Source organism: Coregonus clupeaformis, chromosome 37 (assembly GCF_020615455.1).
Source record: "Coregonus clupeaformis isolate EN_2021a chromosome 37, ASM2061545v1, whole genome shotgun sequence".
Taxonomy (NCBI): domain Eukaryota; kingdom Metazoa; phylum Chordata; class Actinopteri; order Salmoniformes; family Salmonidae; genus Coregonus; species Coregonus clupeaformis.
Window position 1 is genome coordinate 6,230,484 of NC_059228.1, and position 21,465 is coordinate 6,251,948.

At 42.1% G+C, this 21,465-nt stretch overlaps 1 protein-coding gene across 3 annotated transcripts in view; it reads left to right on the forward strand.

Moving 5' to 3' along the window:
• fam83ha (family with sequence similarity 83 member Ha) overlaps nucleotides 1-17,647 on the forward strand; it is a 34,711-nt gene extending 17,064 nt beyond the window's left edge. For all 3 annotated transcript variants that reach the window (XM_041866703.2, XM_045211507.1, XM_045211508.1), the window contains 4 exons: nucleotides 1,458-1,622; nucleotides 11,109-11,233; nucleotides 12,551-16,838; nucleotides 16,994-17,647. In XM_041866703.2, coding sequence (XP_041722637.2) covers nucleotides 1,458-1,622; nucleotides 11,109-11,233; nucleotides 12,551-16,838; nucleotides 16,994-17,005 — 4,590 coding nt within the window. In that variant the 3' untranslated portion in view covers nucleotides 17,006-17,647. The remainder of the gene's footprint in view (nucleotides 1-1,457; nucleotides 1,623-11,108; nucleotides 11,234-12,550; nucleotides 16,839-16,993) is intronic.
• Nucleotides 17,648-21,465: the final 3,818 nt, after the last annotated feature.

Sequence of the window (21,465 nt, forward strand, 5' to 3'; positions counted from 1 at the left end):
CCAAAACATGCATCCTGGCACTAAAGTAAAACTGCAAACAAATTGGCTAAGAAATTAACTTGATGTCCTGAATACAAAGCGTTATGTTTGGGGGAAATCCAACACATCACTGAGTACCACACACCATTTTCAAGCATGGTGGTGGCTGCATGTTATGGGTATGCTTGTCATTGGCAAGGACGAGGGAGTTTCTTTAGGATAAAAATAAACGGAATAGTGCCTAGCACTGGCAAAATCCTAGAAGAAAACCTGGTTCAGTCTGATTTCCAACAGACACTGGGAGACAAATATACGCTGGAGTTGCTTACCAAGACCACATAGAATGTTCCTGAGTGTCCTAGTTACAGTTTGACTTAAATTGGTTTGAAAATCTATGGCAAGACTTGAAAATGGCTGTCTAGCATTGAAGAAGCTTGAAGAATTGTTAAAAGAATGTGCAAATATTGTACAATCCAAGTGTGCAAAGCTCTTAAGAGACTTACCCAGAAAGATTCACAGTTGTAATCGCTGCCAAAGGAATTCTAATATTGACTCAGGGCTGTGAATACTTATCGAAATGAGATATTTCTGTATTTCATTTTCAATAAATTTGCTAACATTTCTAAAAAAAATGTTTTCACTTTGTCATTATGGGGTAGTGTGTGTAGATGGGTGAGAAAAAAATCTAATTAAACCATTTTTAATTCAGGCTGTAACACAACAAAATGTGGAATAAGTCAAGGGGTATGAATACTTTCTGAAGGCACTGTTGTTGAACTCGTTTTGGGATGGTGCTTTTATGGCGATGTGAGTACCGTCTATTGCGCCGTTCATATTTGGGAACCCATTGATGGCATCATGACAAAGAAAACCCTCTTGATTTCAACCTGTTGTTCAATGGAAATTGTATGTGTTACTGTACGTTTTGTTAATGACATGCCTCTAATTTAACAAATTACATTACATTTTATATGTTCGTCAAATTATATGATATATCCTGTCAAGATATGTTGCATGAATTCACAATGGAAATACAATGAAATCGAAAAATGATTTAATTAATACTCTTACAATTTCACACATTTTCAACATATATTTTCCCCATTCTATGACAAGCAGTTCCCTTATTCTACCACTTGGCACTGTGTGTACCCATGGTCATGGCTGTGCGTAAATTAAAAAACACTCAAGCAAACGTTAATATTGATAAATCTCACACTTTGTGCCTATGCATGATTGATAGATGAGGCCTCTGGGTTTTATATAACAATAGATTCCCCTCATTGATACACTAAGCTGATGAATTTCAAGCACAGAGACAGGCGATACTGTATCAGTTGGTGTGTAACAGAAAGAATATAAAATAGTAAATGTAGAATAACTGCACAGCATGCCTCACTATTGCATGCTTTAACATTTTAAGCTAATGTAGGTCTAATGTTAGTATGTCTGATAGTGTGCTCTGTGGTCCTCTCCAGGTGATCGCTGTGGTAATGGACACCTTTACAGATGTGGACATCTTTGCTGATATTCTGGACGCTGCCATGCGAAATGTTGCTGTGTATATCATTCTAGATGAACAGAATGCACACCATTTCACTACCATGGCTTCCAACTGCCGGGTCAATCTGGACAGCATTCAAGTGAGTCTATGAAGTGATGCAATATCTTGAATATACTGTATGTGTTGGAGTTTTCCTATTAAGACACATTTATCATTGTCCGAGGCTTTTCTAGAACAGTGAGATGTGTTTCACACATAATTGCCCAGGAGGAAGAGAGGGTATGGGCTTGGCGCTCTGAATGATACACCCTATGATGGCTTCTGGTGTATGGGGGGGCTTTGTGGCCTGTCGCGAAGGCTCTGTGGAGCTGACCCCAATTAGTCGACTGGTCGATTATTTGGTCGTTAGGCTGTTGGTCGACCGAGATTGTTTTAGTCGAGCAGTAACATATATATATATATATATACACACACACACAGTGGGGGGGGAAAAAAGTATTTAGTCAGCCACCAATTGTGCAAGTTCTCCCACTTAAAAAGATGAGAGAGGCCTGTAATTTTCATCATAGGTACACGTCAACTATGACAGACAAATTGAGAAAAAAATATCCAGAAAATCACATTGTAGGATTTTTAATGAATTTATTTGCAAATTATGGTAGAAAATAAGTATTTGGTCACCTACAAACAAGCAAGATTTCTGGCTCTCACAGACCTGTAACTTCTTCTTTAAGAGGCTCCTCTGTCCTCCACTCGTTACCTGTACTAATGGCACCTGTTTGAACTTGTTATCAGTATAAAAGACACCTGTCCACAACCTCAAACAGTCACACTCCAAACTCCACTATGGCCAAGACCAAAGAGCTGTCAAAGGACACCAGAAACAAAATTGTAGACCTGCACCAGGCTGGGAAGACTGAATCTGCAATAGGTAAGCAGCTTGGTTTGAAGAAATCAACTGTGGGAGCAATTATTAGGAAATGGAAGACATACAAGACCACTGATAATCTCCCTCGATCTGGGGCTCCACGCAAGATCTCACCCCGTGGGGTAAAAATGATCACAAGAACGGTGAGCAAAAATCCCAGAACCACACGGGGGGACCTAGTGAATGACCTGCAGAGAGCTGGGACCAAGGTAACAAAGCTTACCATCAGTAACACACTACGCCGCCAGGGACTCAAATCCTGCAGTGCCAGACGTGTCCCCCTGCTTAAGCCAGTACATGTCCAGGCCCGTCTGAAGTTTGCTAAAGTGCATTTGGATAATCCAGAAGAGGATTGGGAGAATGTCATATTGTCAGATGAAACCAAAATATAACTTTTTGGTAAAAACTCAACTCGTCGTGTTTGGAGGACAAAGAATGCTGAGTTGCATCCAAAGAACACCATACCTACTGTGAAGCATGGGGGTGGAAACATCATGCTTTGGGGCTGTTTTTCTGCAAAGGGAGCAGGACGACTGATCCGTGTAAAGGAAAGAATGAATGGGGCCATGTATCGTGAGATTTTGAGTAAAACCTCCTTCCATCAGCAAGGGCATTGAAGATGAAACGTGGCTGGTTCTTTCAGCATGACAATGATCCCAAACACACCGCCCGGGCAACGAAGGAGTGGCTTCGTAAGAAGCATTTCAAGGTCCTGGAGTGGCCTAGCCAGTCTCCAGATCTCAACCCCATAGAAAATCTTTGGAGGGAGTTGAAAGTCCGTGTTGCCCAGCGACAGCCCCAAAACATCACTGCTCTAGAGGAGATCTGCATGGAGGAATGGGCCAAAATACCAGCAACAGTGTGTGAAAACCTTGTGAAGACTTACAGAAAACGTTTGACCTGTGTCATTGCCAACAAAGGGTATATAACAAAGTATTGAGAAACTTTTGTTATTGACCAAATACTTATTTTCCACCATAATTGGCAAATAAATTCATTAAAAATCCTACAATGTGATTTTCTGGATTTATTTTTCTCATTTTGTCTGTACCTATGATGAAAATTACAGGCCTCTCTCATCTTTTTAAGTGGGAGAACTTGCACAATTGGTGGCTGACTAAATACTTTTTTTCCTCCACTGTGTGTGTGTATGTATATGTATATATATATATATATATATATATATATATATATATATATATATATTATTATTATTTATTTATTTATTTATTTATTTATTTATTTATTTATTTATTTATTTATTGTTAGTGTATGTCAATTCCCCATTACATACACTATTGTTCAAAAGTTTGGGGTCACTTAGAAATGTCCTTGTTTTCGAAAGAAAAGCACTTTTTTTGTCCATTAAAATAACATCAAATTCATCAGAAATACAGCGTAGACATTGTTAATGTTGTAAATGGCTATTGTAGCAGGAAACGGCTGATTTTTAATGGAATATCTACATAGGCGTACAGAGGCCCATTATCAGAAACCATCAGTCCTGTGTTCCAATGGCACGTTGTGTTTGCTAATCCAAGTTTATCATTTTAAAAGGCTAATTGATCATTAGATAACCCTTTTGACATTATGTTAGCACAGCTGAAAACTGTTGTGCTGATTAAAGAAGCAATACAACTGTCCTTCTTGAGACTAGTTGAGTATCTGGAGCATCAGCAATTGTGGGTTCGATTACAGGATCAAAATGGCCAGAAACAAATGACTTACTTCTGAAACTCGTCAGTCTATTCTTGTTCTGAGAAATGAAGGCTATTCCATGTGAGAAATTGCCAAGAAACTGAAGATCTCGTACAACGCTGTGTACTACTCCCTTCACAGAACAGCGCAAACTGGCTCTAACCAGAATAGAAAGAGGAGTGGGAGGCCCCGGTGCACAATTGAGCAAGAGGACAAATACACTGCTCAAAAAAATAAAGGGAACACTTAAACAACACAATGTAACTCCAAGTCAATCACACTTCTGTGAAATCAAACTGTCCACTTAGGAAACAACACTGATTGACAATAAATTTCACATGCTGTTGTGCAAATGGAATAGACAACAGGTGGAAATTATAGGCAATTAGCAAGACACCCCCAATAAAGAAGTGGTTCTGCAGGTGGTGACCACAGACCACTTCTCAGTTCCTATGCTTCCTGGCTGATGTTTTGGTCACTTTTGAATGCTGGCGGTGCTTTCACTCTAGTGGTAGCATGAGACGGAGTCTACAACCCACACAAGTGGCTCAGGTAGTGCAGCTCATCCAGGATGGCACATCAATGCGAGCTGTGGCAAGAAGGCTTGCTGTGTCTGTCAGCGTAGTGTCCAGAGCATGGAGGCGCTACCAGGAGACAGGCCAGTACATCAGGAGACGTGGAGGAGGCCATAGGAGGGCAACAACCCAGCAGTAGGACAGCTACCTCCACCTTCATGCAAGGAGGAGCAGGAGGAGCACTGCCAGAGCCCTGCAAAATGACCTCCAGCAGGCCACAAATGTGCATGTGTCTGCTCAAACGGTCAGAAACAGACTCCATGAGGGTGGTATGAGGGCCTGACGTCCACAGGTGGGTGTTGTGCTTACAGCCCAACACCGTGCAGGACGTTTGGCATTTGGCAGAGAACACCAAGATTGGCAAATTCGCCACTGGCGCCCTGTGCTCTTCACAGATGAAAGCAGGTTCACACTGAGCACATGTGACAGACGTGACAGAGTCTGGAGACGCCGTGGAGAACGTTCTGCTGCCTGCAACATCCTCCAGCATGACCGGTTTGGCGGTGGGTCAGTCATGGTGTGGGGTGGCATTTCTTTGGGGGGCCGCACAGCCCTCCATGTGCTCGCCAGAGGTAGCCTGACTGCCATTAGGTACCGAGATGAGATCCTCAGACCCCTTGTGAGACCATATGCTGGTGCGGTTGGCCCTGGGTTCCTCCTAATGCAAGACAATGCTAGACCTCATGTGGCTGGAGTGTGTCAGCAGTTCCTGCAAGAGGAAGGCATTGATGCTATGGACTGGCCCGCCCGTTCCCCAGAACTGGATCCAATTGAGAACATCTGGGACATCATGTCTCACTCCATCCACCAACGCCACGTTGCACCACAGACTGTCCAGGAGTTGGCGGATGCTTTAGTCCAGGTCTGGGAGGAGATTCCTCAGGAGACCATCCGCCACCTCATCAGGAGCATGCCCAGGCGTTGTAGGGAGGTCATACAAGCACGTGGAGGCCACACACACTTCTGAGCCTCATTTTGACTTGTTTTAAGGACATTACATCAACGTTGGATCAGCCTGTAGTGTGGTTTTCCACTTTAATTTTGAGGGTGACTCCAAATCCAGACCTCCATGGGTTGATAAATTTGATTTCCATTGATAATTTTTGTGTGATTTTGTTGTCAGCACATTCAACTATGTAAAGAAAAAAGTATTTAATAAGATTATTTCATTCATTCAGATCTAGGATGTGTTGTTTAAGTGTTCCCTTTATTTTTTGAGCAGTGTACATTAGTGTCTAGTTTGAGAAACAGACGCCTCACAGGTCCTCAACTGGCAGCTTCATTAAATAGTACCCGCAAAACACCAGTCTCAACATCAACAGTGAAGAGGCGACTCTGGGATGCTGACCTTCTAGGCAGAGTTGCAAAGTAAAAGCCATATCTCAGACTGGCCAATAAAAAGAAAAGATTAAGATGGGCAGTCTGAGATATGGCTTTTTCTTTGCAACTCTGCCTAGAAGGTCAGTATACCCATATTGTGTATTGCTGGCTAACATACTACTGTGTTACAGGGGGGAAATCGAATATTTTTTCTGTTTGCTAACTTAGCTAGCTAGGTAGCAAGCTAGTTAGCTAAGTAGATAACTAACTAAGTTAGCTAAACAACTACCGGTAGCCATATGTATGACAAAAAATAGAAGAGGTTTTACAATCTCAATTGTAAAACATGTTCTCTTTTTAGTAGTAGTTATATCTACTAAACAGCAAACTACAACGTTACAACCAGCCACCTAAAGCTAGGTTTATCATCAAACGTTAGCACATGACTGGAGTTGGCTAGCTAGTTAGCCTGGCACCTGGTGACTTGTTATGAGCCACGCCTCACGTTTGTAACTGGAAATCATTTCACTAGCTAGCTATGTAACATAATTGACATTGGTTATGATTATGACCGTGGATGCATTTCAGTCTCAAGATACTGTAGGATTCCAAACAGATGTAAATAACAAGTATTTTATATCAATCAAGCTAGCTAGCTAAGTTTTACTAGTGAACAGTGAGGAAATACAACAATTTACTGTTGTAAATCTCTAAAACTGAAACTCTTTTTACTATAAAAAATATTTGCCTAAGCATGCCTGATAGCAGTGGCGATTTTATCATGTAAATCTTGGTGGGGCAAAAAAAATAAAAACAACCTTTTTTAGATGCATGCCAGCAAAGCCACTAAACAATACATTATTTTGACTATAGCGGTTGCAAACGGTGCCCACAAACTGTTAGGGCCTACATAAAGCTGTCCCAACAGCACTCCCAACACCTTACCACCGCTACGCATGGCTATCAGCGGCGCCTTGTCTGGCAGCGAAAAAAAAGTTAGTTGAGCCTCATTTACTGCCTTTAAAAAAAAAACACATAGCTGATATGGCTGACTTGCTTAAACAAATGTGGTTTCTACTGACAATTGAGATGTACAAACTATGGCATAAGGGGACGACAAGCGGATAAGAGGCGATCCGTAATTTCGATTAAGACATTAATGAGCGAGCTAGGATGGACGTAGTCAATATAACTATTTGTTCAGCACTTTTGAAATGTAAAGTGACAGAATTCAGAACATGGGCTGTTCTTACAGTATTCTCCCTGTACACCAAGTCAGAACCGTATTATAAATAAAGGGGGCATATAAGCAGACAATGAAAGCTCTTAAAATATTCAATGATTTTCTCTAAAACAGGCTATAGGCTACATGTGCACCACCAAGTCAGAACATTACAGTCGTGGTCAAAAGTTTTGAGAATTTTTATTATTTTTTATTTATTATACATTTAGCAGACGCTCTTATCCAGAGCGACTTACAGGAGCAATTAGGGTTAAGTGCCTTGCTTAAGGGCACATCGACAGATTTTTCACCTAGTCGGCTCGGGGATTAGAACCAGCGACCTTTCGGTTACTGGCACAACGCTCTTACCCACTAAGCTACCTGCCGCCATGAATGACACAAATACTAATTTTCACAAAGTCTGCTGCCTCAGTTTTGATGAAGGCAATTTGCATATACTCCAAAATGTCATGAAGAGTGATCAGATGAATTGCAATTAATTGCAAAGTCCCTCTTTGCCATGACAATGAATATAATCCCCCAAAAACATTTCCACTGCATTTCAGCCCTGCCACAAAAGACCAGCTGCCATCATGTCAGTGATTCTCTCGTTAACATAGGTGAGAGTGTTGACGAGGACAAGGCTGGAGATCACTCTGTCATGCTGATTGATTTAGAATAACAGACTGGAAGCTTTAAAAGGAGGGTGGTGCTTGAAATCATTGTTCTTCCTCTGTTAACCATGGTTACCTGCAAGGAAACACGTGCCGTCATCATTGCTTTGCACAAAAAGGGCTTCACAGGCAAGGATATTGCTGCTAGTAAGATTCCACCTAAATCAACCATTTATCGGATCATCGAGAACTTCAAGGAGAGAGGTTCAATTGTTGTGAAGAAGGCGTCAGGGCGCCCAAGAAAGTCCAGCAAGCGCCAGGACCGTCTCCTAAAGTTGATTCAGCTGCAGGATCGGGGCACCACCAGTGCAGAGCTTGCTCAGGAATGGCAGCAGGCAGGTGTGAGTGCATATGCACGCACAGTGAGGCGAAGACTTTTGGAGGATGGCCTGGTGTCAAGAAGGGCAGCAAAGAAGCCACATCAGGGACAGACTGATATTCTGCAAAAGGTACAGGGATTGGACTGCTGAGGACTGGGGTAATGTCATTTTCTCTGATGAATCCCCTTTCCGATTGTTTGGGGCATCCGGAAAAAAGCTTGTCTGGAGAAGACAAGGTGAGCGCTACCATCAGTCCTGTGTCATGCCAACAGTAAAGCATCCTGAGACCATTCATGTGTGGGGTTGCTTCTCAGCCAAGGGAGTGGGCTCACTCACAATTTTGCCTAAGAACACAGCGATGAATAAAGAATGGTACCAACACATCCTCCGAGAGCAACTTCTCCCAACCATCCAAGAACAGTTTGGTGACTACCAATGCCTTTTCCAGCATGATGGAGCACCTTGCCATAAGACAAAAGTGATAACTAAGTGGCTCGGGGAACAAAATATCGACATTATGGGTCCATGGCCAGGAAACTCCCCAGACCTTAATCCCATTTGAGAACTTGTGGTCGATCCTCAAGAGGCGGGTGGACAAACAAAAACCCCACACATTTCTGACAAACTCCAAGCATTGATTATGCAAGAATGGGCTGCCATCAGTCAGGATGTGGCCCAGAAGTTAATTGACAGCATGCCAGGGCGGATTGCAGAGGTCTTGAAAAAGAAGGGTCAACACTGCAAATATTGGCTCTTTGCATAAACTAAATGCAATTGTCAATAAAAGCCTTTGACACTTATGGAATGCTTGGAATTATACTTCAGTATACCATAGTAAGATCTGACAAAAAATATCTCATAACACTGAAGCAGCAAACTTTGTGAAGAGCAATACTTGTGTCATTCTCTCAACTTTTGACCACGACTGTATGTCCATTACATGAAATCCATTTAAATTACAGGTTGTAATGCAACAAAATAGGAAAAACGCCAAGGGGGTTTAATACTTTTGCAATGTACTGTGTATATATACAAAAGTATGTGGACACCCCTTCAAATTAGTGGATTCGGCTATTTCAGCCACACCCGTTGCTGACAGGTGTATAAAATTGAGCACACCGCCATGCAATCTCCATAGACAAACATTGGCAGTAGAATGGCTCATACTGAAGAGCTCAGTGACTTTCAACGTGGCACCGTCATAGGATGCAACCTTTCCAACAAGTCAGTTCGTCAAATCTCTGCCCTGCTAGCGCTGCCCCGGTTAACTGTAAGTGCTGTTATTGTGAAGTGGAAACGTCTAGGAGCAACAACGGCTCAGCCGCGAAGTGGTAGGCCACACAAGCTCACAGAACGGCACCGCCGAGTGCTGAAGCGCGTAAAAGTCGTCTGTCCTCGGTTGCAACACTCACTACCAAGTTCCAAACTGCCTTTGGAAGCAACGTCAGCACAAGAACTGTTCGTTGAGATCTTCATGAAATAGGTTTCCATGGCCGAGCAGCTGCACACAAGCCTAAGATCACCATGCACAATGCCATGCGTCGGCTGGAGTGTTGTAAAGCTCGTCGCCATTGGACTCTGGAGCAGTGAAAACGCGTTCTCTGGAGTGGAGGGAAATCTTAACACTACAGCATACAATGACATTCTAGACAATTCTGTGCTTCCAACTTTGTGGCAACAGTTTGGGGAAGGCCCTTTCCTGTTTCAGCATTACAATGCCCCGTGCACAAAGCGAGGTCCATACAGAAATGGTAGAACTTGACTGGCCTGCACAGAGCCCTGACTTCATCCCCATCGAACACCTTTGGGATGAATTGGAACACCGACTGCGAGCCAGGCCTAATTGCCCAACATTAGTGCCGGACCTCACTCATGCTCTTGTGGCTGAATGGAAGCATGTCATTTCACATAACCATACCACAGCAATGTTCCAACATCTAGTGGAAAGCCTTCCCAGAAGAGTGGATGCTGTTATAGCAGCAAAGGGGGGACCAACTCCATATTAATGTCTATGATTTTGGAATGAGATGTTTGACGAGCAGGTGTCCACATACTTTTGGTCATGTAGTGTATGTGAATCATAGATATTTAAATTTTTAGTCCTTGTATGTCTGATCGAAAATGAGCTAAATCCGACTCATGAAATGTCCAGCGGCCAAATGATTTTACCTGTTCAGGCACCGAAAATCATTGTGCTTCTTCACATGATGGTGACATATCTGAGCTTTCATTTGCACCATATTCAGTAGTAGGCTATACAAGGCACGGAAAGGCAAACATCCAAGTTGCTATATCCAAAGCACATCTCTTCTATTTCTGTTTAAAAAATGCATCATAGCAAATCCAGAGCTCCAATCACAACACATGTTTTCTGGATGCATAAATCATTAATTAAAATTGTCGATATTGCAAGAAAATATTGTCATTTCACATAACCATACCACAAGTTAACGTTAGCTACTCTACCTGCTTCATTCATGATGAGAGCACTAACTGGAACTAGCTAGCCAAGTTGCTAGTTAGCTAGCTATTTAGGGTAAATTAACCAGTAATACAAAATATGTCTAAACGTTTTAAAACGTTAGCTGTCAACTTGAGACTTGATAGGGGGTAAAAATGCTTTTCCCTGAAGGGAAGGCAATTTTGTTATTTGTTAGCTAGGCTACCAGTTAGCTTTACCCCCCCCATCAAGTCTAGCTAGCTAGCCTTACTGGCTACTGGCCAAATAAGCTAACGTTCTTGATTTAAATTACTAGAATAAATAAATCATATGTCAAATTAGTTACTCACATTAGCTTTAACTTCTTTGAGGTATTTTCTGAACAGCTTCTCATTTCTATCAGTATTTTTTGGAGAACATCTAATGAGGACATGTTTTTATCTTGCAGTTAATGCGTGTCAGAACTGTGTCAGGCATCACCTATCACTGTCGCTCTGGGAAGTCCTTCAAGGGTCAGATGATGGATCGCTTCTTGCTGACAGACTGCAGGGCAGTCCTGAGTGGAAACTATAGGTGAGTGTTCAATAATGAAGAATGTCATACAAAGTGTTTCAAATTTGTACAAATGTTGCATGATTTCTCAAGCAGACCTGACATTTGGTCATGTGGATCTGAAAAACACTACATGAAGTTGCTTTTACACCTGTGTCATAACAAATACATAACATTAGTGTTGTTGCATTTTAATTTAGCAACTACTTTGTTTCTTTCATATATGTTTTATTGGAATTATTTTCTTTTTTAAGTGCAAAACATGCCACCTGGTGGCAGACAAGCCACACAGCAATCGTAAACAACAAATCCATACAATACGAGACAAAACAACACTGACAAATAATTGACAAAGAGCAATAATAGTGATACAGTTCGGGTCCTTTACGACACCAACCAGATTGTGCTCATGAGCTTCCAACCTGTACAGGCCGTCGGAGATGCACCCAGAAAAACAAATATAAATAGTATTTCACCCGCTCCTACATACATATGATGATTGTAAATGCCCAATACTATGCCTCCCCATCCCCGCCCCAGCACCAACACAGCCCGTCCCCACCAACCAAATCATCCAACCTTTGATCGGATGACTCAAGTGTGTCAGTGCTAGGGCAGAAACAAAAACGTGCAAACCCCCCGGTCTTCCGGGAAACGGACCGGGAGACACCAGCCCAGCACAATAGGCCTACATACTATTCAAACCCCTGGGCAGAATATCGGCAAGCTCCCCCGGAACGTGGTCGATAAGTGGCTTCCACATTTTAATTAAACAATTTGTATTTCTGTGTAGGTCAGCCGACAGCTCTACAAGGGAAGACTCTTAAATATTGATCTGTACCACATTGTTACAGTAGGTGGTGTAATATCGATCCATTTACAAAGAATACGTTTCCTTGCTAACAAAAGCAGTTTTTCCAAAATGTGTTTGTTCCTATTCAATATGGATGGATCAAGCTGTATATTGAATAAAAATAATCCTGGCTCTTTGTAAATTGAGTTGATCATAGAGCTTGATTCAATAGAGATTCAATTCCAGTAAAACTAAATCTTCGGGCATGTCCAGAAACAGTGAAAATAAGACCCAATGTCTGAGCAAATGGGGGAGATCTGTGGGCTGAACTTGCTCAGAGTGTGGGGGGTTAAATAGAGCCTATGTAAAAACAGGGTTTCTCTGAGCCTATTGCAGAAAAGAGTAGCATTTATGGAATTGATAGCTTTAATTTATTTGTTTTGTAATTGCATAGTAATGGAGTTGAGTTCCTTATTCCATTGTAATACAAATATGTTGCTTTATTATGCTGTGTAATGTAATTCAATTAATCTCACTGCCCGCAGCTTCATGTGGTCTTTTGAGAAGCTTCACCGTTGCATGGCTCACCTCTTCCAAGGACAGCTTGTGACTACTTTTGATGAGGAGTTCCGGATCCTGTTTGCACAGTCCCAACCTTTGGTACCCGAAAATGTCCTTGTTCTAATGCCACACTACAGCAGTTTATCTGACAGCCAATACAGCACTGATCGGACACCATTGTTCAGCGATCCAAGAAAGTTCCTCCCCATAGAGAGCTCTCGTGCTGAAGAATGGGCTAGACATTCCTCTGATGGCCACATGGATATGGTTAAAAAAATGATGCCCCTTGGAAGGTGTGAGCCCATCCACAGGTCACTAGATCAGGGTCAACTAGATATGTACAGCAACGAGTACTCCTCCCAGCAATTAAAAATGGAGCAGCAGTCGTTTATGGCACAAGGTCACCCCGTCATGCAGTCGAACACAATGGAGTTTGCTGGCTCTAAAAGGCACAGTTATGCAGAAGGCACTTATGCCAGACATTCCTCCTCTCAATTCATGCAGCACCAAGCCATGCACAGCTTTGAGGGGGGTATGGCAACCCAGAACAGGAATATACATAGGGAACAGCATCACTATCAGAGAACAGGGCTAGAGCCAGGTTATAGCGGCTACGATCAATTCAGGGACCAAGGTTACCCTCTGATGGATCAGTATTCTGAGTCTGGGTACCCACATGGAATAGAGATAGAGCCACCAGACAACTATGACCCTGTACTGAATTATTTGTCATCATCAAACCTTGCGGTGGAGCTAGGACATGGCTCAAACAAATTATCAAGACCAGGAGAGGGTCCCTTTAGTCAATCAAACCCCAAAAGACTGAGCGCGAGCCAGCCTCATGCCTGTCAGACCTCCCCAACACAACAAAACCCATTTGAACAGAAACAATTTTTTGTCGGGTCTGGTTCGGACCATAAAACACGGGATCCCAATGCAAAGCAGGGGATGCGAGATTGGAGGATCAGCTCATACCTCAGTGCATATGATGATGCAGGAGAGGAAGACATTCCACAGTCTATGGGAAATGACCCCTTTCAAGAGCCCCTTAATCCATCACAAGGCAAATTATTTGCTCCACTGGTATCAGATCCCAGGTTTAGTGCCAAAGAGTTACCCAAGATTCCAGGGCTCAGGTTAAACAAGCCCACCCACCCAGAACACTCAAGAACACCAGATATTCTTGATAGCTTGGCAACAGATGCCAGAACAACACTAAAACCACCTTCGGAGTCGTCATCAACCACTGAAGGTGACAAATCAGAAGAGATGGATGTAAAAGAGCCCAAAAGAGAAGAGTCATTCCGTAGGAGGTTCAATCCTGTTATCCAAAGGACCTCTAGACTAAGATCCTCACTAATCTTCAGCTCACAACTAGAACAGCATATCTCACAGGAACATAAACTTACCTCTGGCCAACACTGTGAGGAAACTGCCAATGAGGAAGATGACCAATCTAGATTATCCTTGACCACTCAGATTTTGGGAAAAAGAAGATCCATTACAAGAGAACCTTTTGAATGGAGACTGAAGTCAGTGACAGTTGATAATTCAACCATAGAGTCTTTGAAATCTGAGGATATCTCTACTGATACAGGTGATAAGGAATTGCCAAAGAATCCTCCTGTGGGCACCGACATGGTTTCTTCAATGGAACAACCTAATCCTGCCCATAAAGAACAAACCAAAATGGTACAATCTGCACATCCATCCAAACCTGCTCAAGTTGAGCAACCCAAAACCATACAATCAGCACACCAGGCATCTTCATTGAGCAATACAGCCTATATAGATATGAATGATCCAGACAGAAGGTTACATTTTTTTAAAGAGTTGGCTGCCAAACGAAAAGCTGCAAAGGCTGCAGAGTCTGAGAGCAGCGCTGAAAAAGCTCCTGTAAAACCAGTGACTCCATTTGACTTGAAAATTAAGGACCCAGTTACAAGGGTAGAACCTAACCTTCCAATGGCCCCACTAAATCCAGCAGATACTTCAACCAAAAAGCCAGCTCCATCAACAGAGACCCCACTTAATCCAGCAGATACTTCAACCAAAAAACCAGCAACATCGACAGAAGCCCCACTTAATCCAGCAGATATATCCACTAAAAAGCCAGCTACATCAACAGAGGCCTCATCAGAAAAAATTGAGACTTCACCAGTCTCACAGGAGAGCAAAACATCCATGGCAACATGTGGCTCATTACATCTTGATGTCAAAAACCAGGCTTCTAAAAATAACGAACAGGAAGACCTTCATCTTCCCAAAACTGACTCCAAAACATTCCTCAGGGATAAATTATCTTGTGTCGATGGACTACTTAGAGTCTCTACTGATACTGAGAAGATTGAGCTGAAGAACAGTCAGAACCAAAGTGTGTCTAAGGTTAACCCTAGAGATGCAAGTGCATTTCCTAAGAGCACCTCAAAAGAGCGTACCTTTAACATCGCCCCAAAGGATTTCAAACTATCTCCAAAGAAACCAAAGTCATTCAATCCTGCTTCAAATGAGCTAAACCCATCTCTTCCACTCACGCTAATAGAAGCTAGCTCATCTTCATATCCGAAACCAAAGAGTTCGAGCTCAACTAGTCCCACTTCATCAAAAAATGCAGGAAAGGAGTCGAGCTCAGCTCTTACCCCCACCCTTAAGGAGGCCAGTTCATCTAACCCCACGTCAAAGCAGCCATTACCATCCTCTAAACCTATCACAGTAGAGTCCAACGTACCTCTGAGCCCCACCCAATCTGAATCAAGGTTCTCTCCTCATCCTGTTCCATCAGAATCCAGCACCTCCCCTTTTACCATCCCATTGCAATCCAGTCCCCCCCCTATTCCTCATCCAGTTGAGCCAGTTGTGTCTCCCAAACCTGACAAAACAGATTCCAAGGAATCTCTCAGCCCTACTCCAATACAATCTTGCTCATCCTCAATCCCTGTAACAGAATTTAGCCCTCCGCCAAACCCTACCCAAACAGAATCTAGTTTCTTACCCAAGTCCACCTTAGTTGGGTCCACTTCATCAACACCAATGGAATCTAACACCTCTCCCAAGCCCTCCACAAAGGAGTCATTGTCTACAATTGCCACAACTGAGTTGAGGTCACCCTCTCCTAAGACCAACCCAATAAAATCCTATTCCTCCCCTAGTCCTGGCCAACATGAGTCGGTTTTGTCACCCAAACGTTCCAAAACAGCATGCAACTCCTCTCCAAAGCCCACTACAACGTCCAACAACTCTTCCAACTCTTCACCTCCATCTTCAAAGCATTCCATGGAAGAAACTAACAAATCTCCCATCCTCACACCAACAAAATCTAACTCTCCTCCTGAGCCTACTCCAACAGAATCTAGTGCTTCTTCCAATCCAACACCAAGAGAACTCAACTCTCTTCCTAGCACCACCCCAACGGAACCAAGTGCATCTACTGGCCCTACCCCAACAGAATCAAGTGCATCTTCTAACCCAACTCCAACAAAATCACACTCCACCCCTACATGTGGGTCAGGTGGATCAGTTGTGTGTCCCAAGCCTGGCCAAACAAAATCCATCACTTCTCCAAACCTCACCCAAAAAGAATCTTGTTCCTCTCCTAATTATACCCTAACTGAGCCTACCTCACCATTCAACCCTGTCCTTGTGGAATCTGTACAATCAAGCAACTCAAACCCAACTGAATCCACTGCCTCTCATGACACCGTCCCAGCTCCACCCGTCGTTGTGGTTAACAGTAAGGAGGGCAAACCAAGTAACCTTAACAAGGAGCAAAAAGCGGGAAGTTCTGCAGCTTCTAAAGGTGAGAAGAAAGCAGGTAATCCTGAGACTACGAGCAAAACTGCTCCTGGAGAATCTGCCTCCCATGGGCCGCTGAGTCCTGATGAGACCAGAGAGAATAACAGCACTATGAAACCAGAGAGCACAATAGATCAAGGCAATCCCATATCACCCCCAGCGAAGCAAGCTAAAGTAAGCCAGTCCCACTACCATTCATATACTGCCAATGTACTCTCTAGCAGCAACCTAAGAGATGACACAAAGCTCCTATTAGAGCAGATTTCTGCTAACAGCCAGAGCAGGACAGAACTCACTAAAGAATCTGCTGTCACTGATGATGCCAAACAGGATGAGGCTGACCGGGGTGTTAGTGGTAAGGAGGAAGCATCAGCCCAACGACAGATCGGAGGCCCGACTAGAACTTCTCAGGAGAGGGAGAAGCTTCTTCAGAGAATCGAGAGCATGCGGAAGGAGAGGAAAGTCTACAGCCGCTTTGAGGTAAAGTACCCTACTGCATCAATAGGCCAGTAGCAATTTAACAAAATAAAAATTAAAGGTACCAATTATACCCGAGGTACCTAATTGTTTTCAATCACACCTGCTTGCCTTCATCTGAGCTCATGTTTTCTGCTTGTTATTCTGTATTTTGTTAGATGGCGCCTTAACCCGGGATCGGAAGGATGAGTGAGTACGGAGAAAGACCTTTGCACATTTTCCTCTAGAACTTGTCCTTTAACTATGTCCATTCCCCAAAAGTCTAAAACAACAGGTTGGAGAGGGACCGCTAGCTAACCAACAGAGATATTATTCTCAGGTTTCTATATTAGAGGGTTTCTCCGAATGGACTGTCTGCATGTAAAGGATAAAGGTTTTTGGGAACATGAACAAAAACTTGACTAAGTTTACCAACATGGATTACTGTATAAATAAGCAGATACTCTACAGTGTGGGCAATGGACCACTGCTATCTACAAGGTGGAACTGAAAAATCCAATCTCATCAGCTAAATGCACAACTAAATGTGCAATATATTTGAAAATGATTTATAGACTCGCTGGACACAGGTATTGTTGACTGCAATTGTTGAATGTAATATCTGTCACTCTGGGTTGTTTAATTATTATCTGTTTGAGGATCTGTTTTATATACTAACAGCCATTTACAAAAACTTTAAATTAGAATCGCCATTATTCACCATAGAAAATGGATTAATCATAAACAGTGCATGTATGCAGTTGAAGTCAGAAGTTTACATACACCTTAGCCAAATACATTTAAACTCTGTTTTTCACAATTCCTGACATTTAATCCTAGTAAAAATTCCCTGTCTTAGGTCAGTTAGGATCATCACTTTTATTTTAAGTATGTGAAATGTCAGAATAATAGTAGAGAGAATGATTTTATTTCAGCTTTTATTTCTTTCATCACATTCCCAGTGGGTCAGAAGTTTACATACACTCAATTAGTATTTGGTAGCATTACCTTTAAATTGTTTAACTTGGGTCAAATGTTGCGGGTAGGTAGGTCAAAGGTCAGGGCTTTGTGATGGCCACTCCAATACCTTGACTTTGTTGTCCTTAAGCCATTTTGCCACAACTTTGGAAGTATGCTTGGGGTCATTGTCCATTTGGAAGACCCATTTGCGATCAAGCTTTAACTTCCTGACTGATGTCTTGAGATGTTGCTTCAATATATCCACATAATTTTCCTTCCTCATGATGCCATCTATTTTGTGAAGTGCACCAGTCCCTCCTGCAGCAAAGCACCCCCACAGCATGATGCTGCCACCCCTGTGCCTCACGGTTGGGATGGTGTTCTTTGGCTTGCAAGCTACCCCCCTTTTCCTCCAAACATAACGATGGTCATTATGGCCAAACAGTTCTATTTTTGTTTCATCAGACCAGAGGACATTTCTCCAAAAAGTACGATATTTTGTCCCCATGTGCAGTTGCAAACCGTAGTCTGGCTTTTTTATGGCGGTTTTGGAGCAGTGGCTTCTTCCTTGCTGAGTGGCCTTTCAGGTTATGTCGATATAGGACTTGTTTTACTGTGGATATAGATACCTTTGTACCTGTTTCCTCCAGCATCTTCACAAGGTCCTTTGCTGTTGTTCTGGGATTGATTTGCACTTTTCGCACCAAAGTACGTTCATCTCTAGGAGACAGAACGCGTCTCCTTCCTGAGCAGTATGATGACTGCGTGGTCCCATGGTGTTTATACTTGCAAACTATTGTTTGTACAGATGAATGTGGTACCTTCAAACGTTTGGAAATTGCTCCTAAGGATGAACCAGACTTGTGGAGGTCTACAATTTTCTTTCTGAGGTCTTAGCTGATTTATTTTCATTTTCCCATGATGTCAAGCAAAGAGGCACTGAGTTTGAAGGTAGGCCTTGGAATACATCCACAGGTACACCTCCAATTGACTCAAATGATGTCAATTAGCCTATCAGAAGCTTCTAAAGCCATGACATCATTTTCTGGAATTTTCCAAGCTGGTTAAAGGCACAGTCAACTTACTTCTGACCCACTGGAATTGTGATACAGTGAATTATAAGTGAAATATTCTGTCTGTAAACAATTGTTGGAAAAATTACTTGTCGTGCACAAAGTAGATGTCCTAACCGACTTGCCAAAACTATAGTTTGTTAACAAGAAATTTGTGGAGTGGTTGAAAAACGAGTTTTAATGACTCCAACCTAAGTGAATGTAAACTTACGACTTCAACTGTAGCTTTCAAATAATTTGACCACTTTTTTCATTGGAAATGCTTTATTAGGTTAGTAGTTGTAACCAATCAGAATGACAATGTGCTAGACAAACCAAATATATATATATATATAATCATGTGTATTTGCGCAAAAAATGTATATGTGTATATACAGTATATATGTAATACTGTGATTTTAATGCCACGTGACATTGGGTCCCTTTTTTTTAAACCATCCATTTTGGACTTTTAAATTAATTATATATACCCATTGATTCTTGAAGAATATGACTTATAAATGTCCCATGAGTTTAGTTCATCTGTCGTACCCCATCAGAGCTCAAAATATAATCTTGTTTTACTCAATTGTTTGTAAATGATGCAATTATTTAAAAAACACTGTATAGCCTCAAAAGATGGGTAGAACTATAGTTTTGATATCATGGATGGTCAGTTCTTGCATTCATAGCTCTCTGAATTTGAGACTGGTTAAATTTCTCAAATAACAGTGGCGGGGTAGTGGCTTTGTTGTTGTTAGAATCACAGATTGCCCCTTTCACCATTGGACAACAGCATGGTATGCTATTTTTCAGTTATATCACTTGGTTATCTTCATATCCATTGACCCCCTCTGTCTCAGTGGGAAAGCATTCATTATGGTTAATCATTTATGGATTGGTGTGTAATGCTTTCAATACCAAAGTCTGAAAATGTCATTTCTCACCTGCTCAATCCACTGCCTACAGTATGTAGTATTTTGAACTTTCATGTTATATGAGATTCCTTACTGGTTGAACTAGTTTTAAAGCTCTGAAGGCTCTGTTTTTACCAGTATTTGCATGAATTATTATTTGAATTAATTTGTTCAACTGTGTTGGATGTCATTGTTTTGCATGTCAAGCTCTGTGCTCTGCAAGCTAGTTTCTAAGATGGCTTATATAGTGTCTTTACTGGCTTCATAAGGCAGAATCCCTCGTAGAAAGCAGTACCTAGAAGTCACTTATGACTGCGCTGCTGATACACAATCAGCTATTACCCTGTCTATTATGTTTACTGTATAAATGTAATAAGCAAAATAAAGTGTACAAATGAACACCATTTGCTTGATAGTGTTTTGTGTTTCATAAAAAGACTGGAATATTGTGTAAGCCCCTTTGTTCGACACCCTTGTCACTAAGCAGATTGTTATCTTTGTCAACAAGAACATCACAAGCAGTTCGTGTTAGTGTGTACAAGTTCAGCGATGTTGTTCGGTCAGTTGAACACAGACCCAGCTGCTACATTTTCTAGCACAAAGGTTAGAACAAATGTTGCAACAATGTTTGATAACAATATTGGTTTAATAATATCCAGTGCTTGATTTGGACTAGAATAGGTGCCGGTACTCATTTTGGGTGCCGGCAGTGTTGTGTTCGAGACCACCTAAAGATCGATCCAAGACCGGAGCAAATGGAGTCCGAGTCAAGACCAAGACCGGAGGGGGTGAGGGGTCCAAGACCGAGTCAAGACCGAGACCAGAAAATGCATGTCCAATTCCAAGACCATGATTGTAATTGTGTGAAATCGCCACCATAATAACAGTTCAAAATGTCCAGTATTTCTGTGTTCATATTTCAGAAGAACATATTTTTATTTTTTTTAATTTTATTTCACCTTTATTTAACCAGGTAAGCCAGTTGAGAACAAGTTCTCATTTACAACTGCGACCTGGCCAAGATAAAGCAAAGCAGTGCGATAAAAACAACAACGCAGAGTTACATATGGGGTAAAAAACATAAAGTCAAAAAATACAACAGAAAATATATATACAGTGTGTGCAAATGTAGCAAGTTATGGAGGTAAGGCAATACATAGGCTATAGTGCAAAATAATTACTATTAGTATTAACACTGGAATGCTAGATGTGCAAGAGAGTATGTGCAAATAGAGATACTGGGGTGCAAAAGAGCAAAATAAATAACAATATAGGGATGAGGTAGTTGGGTGGGCTAATTTCAGATGGGCTGTGTACAGGTGCAGTGATCGGTAAGGTGCTCTGACAACTGATGCTTAAAGTTAGTGAGGGAGATAAGAGTCTCCAGCTTCAGAGATTTTTGCAATTCGTTCCAGTCATTGGCAGCAGAGAACTGGAAGGAATGGCGGCCAAAGGAGGTGTTGGCTTTGGGGATGACCAGTGAGATATACCTGCTGGAGCGCAGACTACGGGTGGGTGCTGCTATGGTGACCAATGAGCTAAGATAAGGCAGGGATTTGCCTAGCAGTGATTTATAGATGGCCTGGAGCCAGTGGGTTTGACGACGAACATGTAGTGAGGACCAGCCAACAAGAGCGTACAGGTCACGGTGGGTAGTGTATGGGGCTTTGGAGACAAAACGAATGGCACTGTGATAGACTACATCCAATTTGCTGAGTAGAG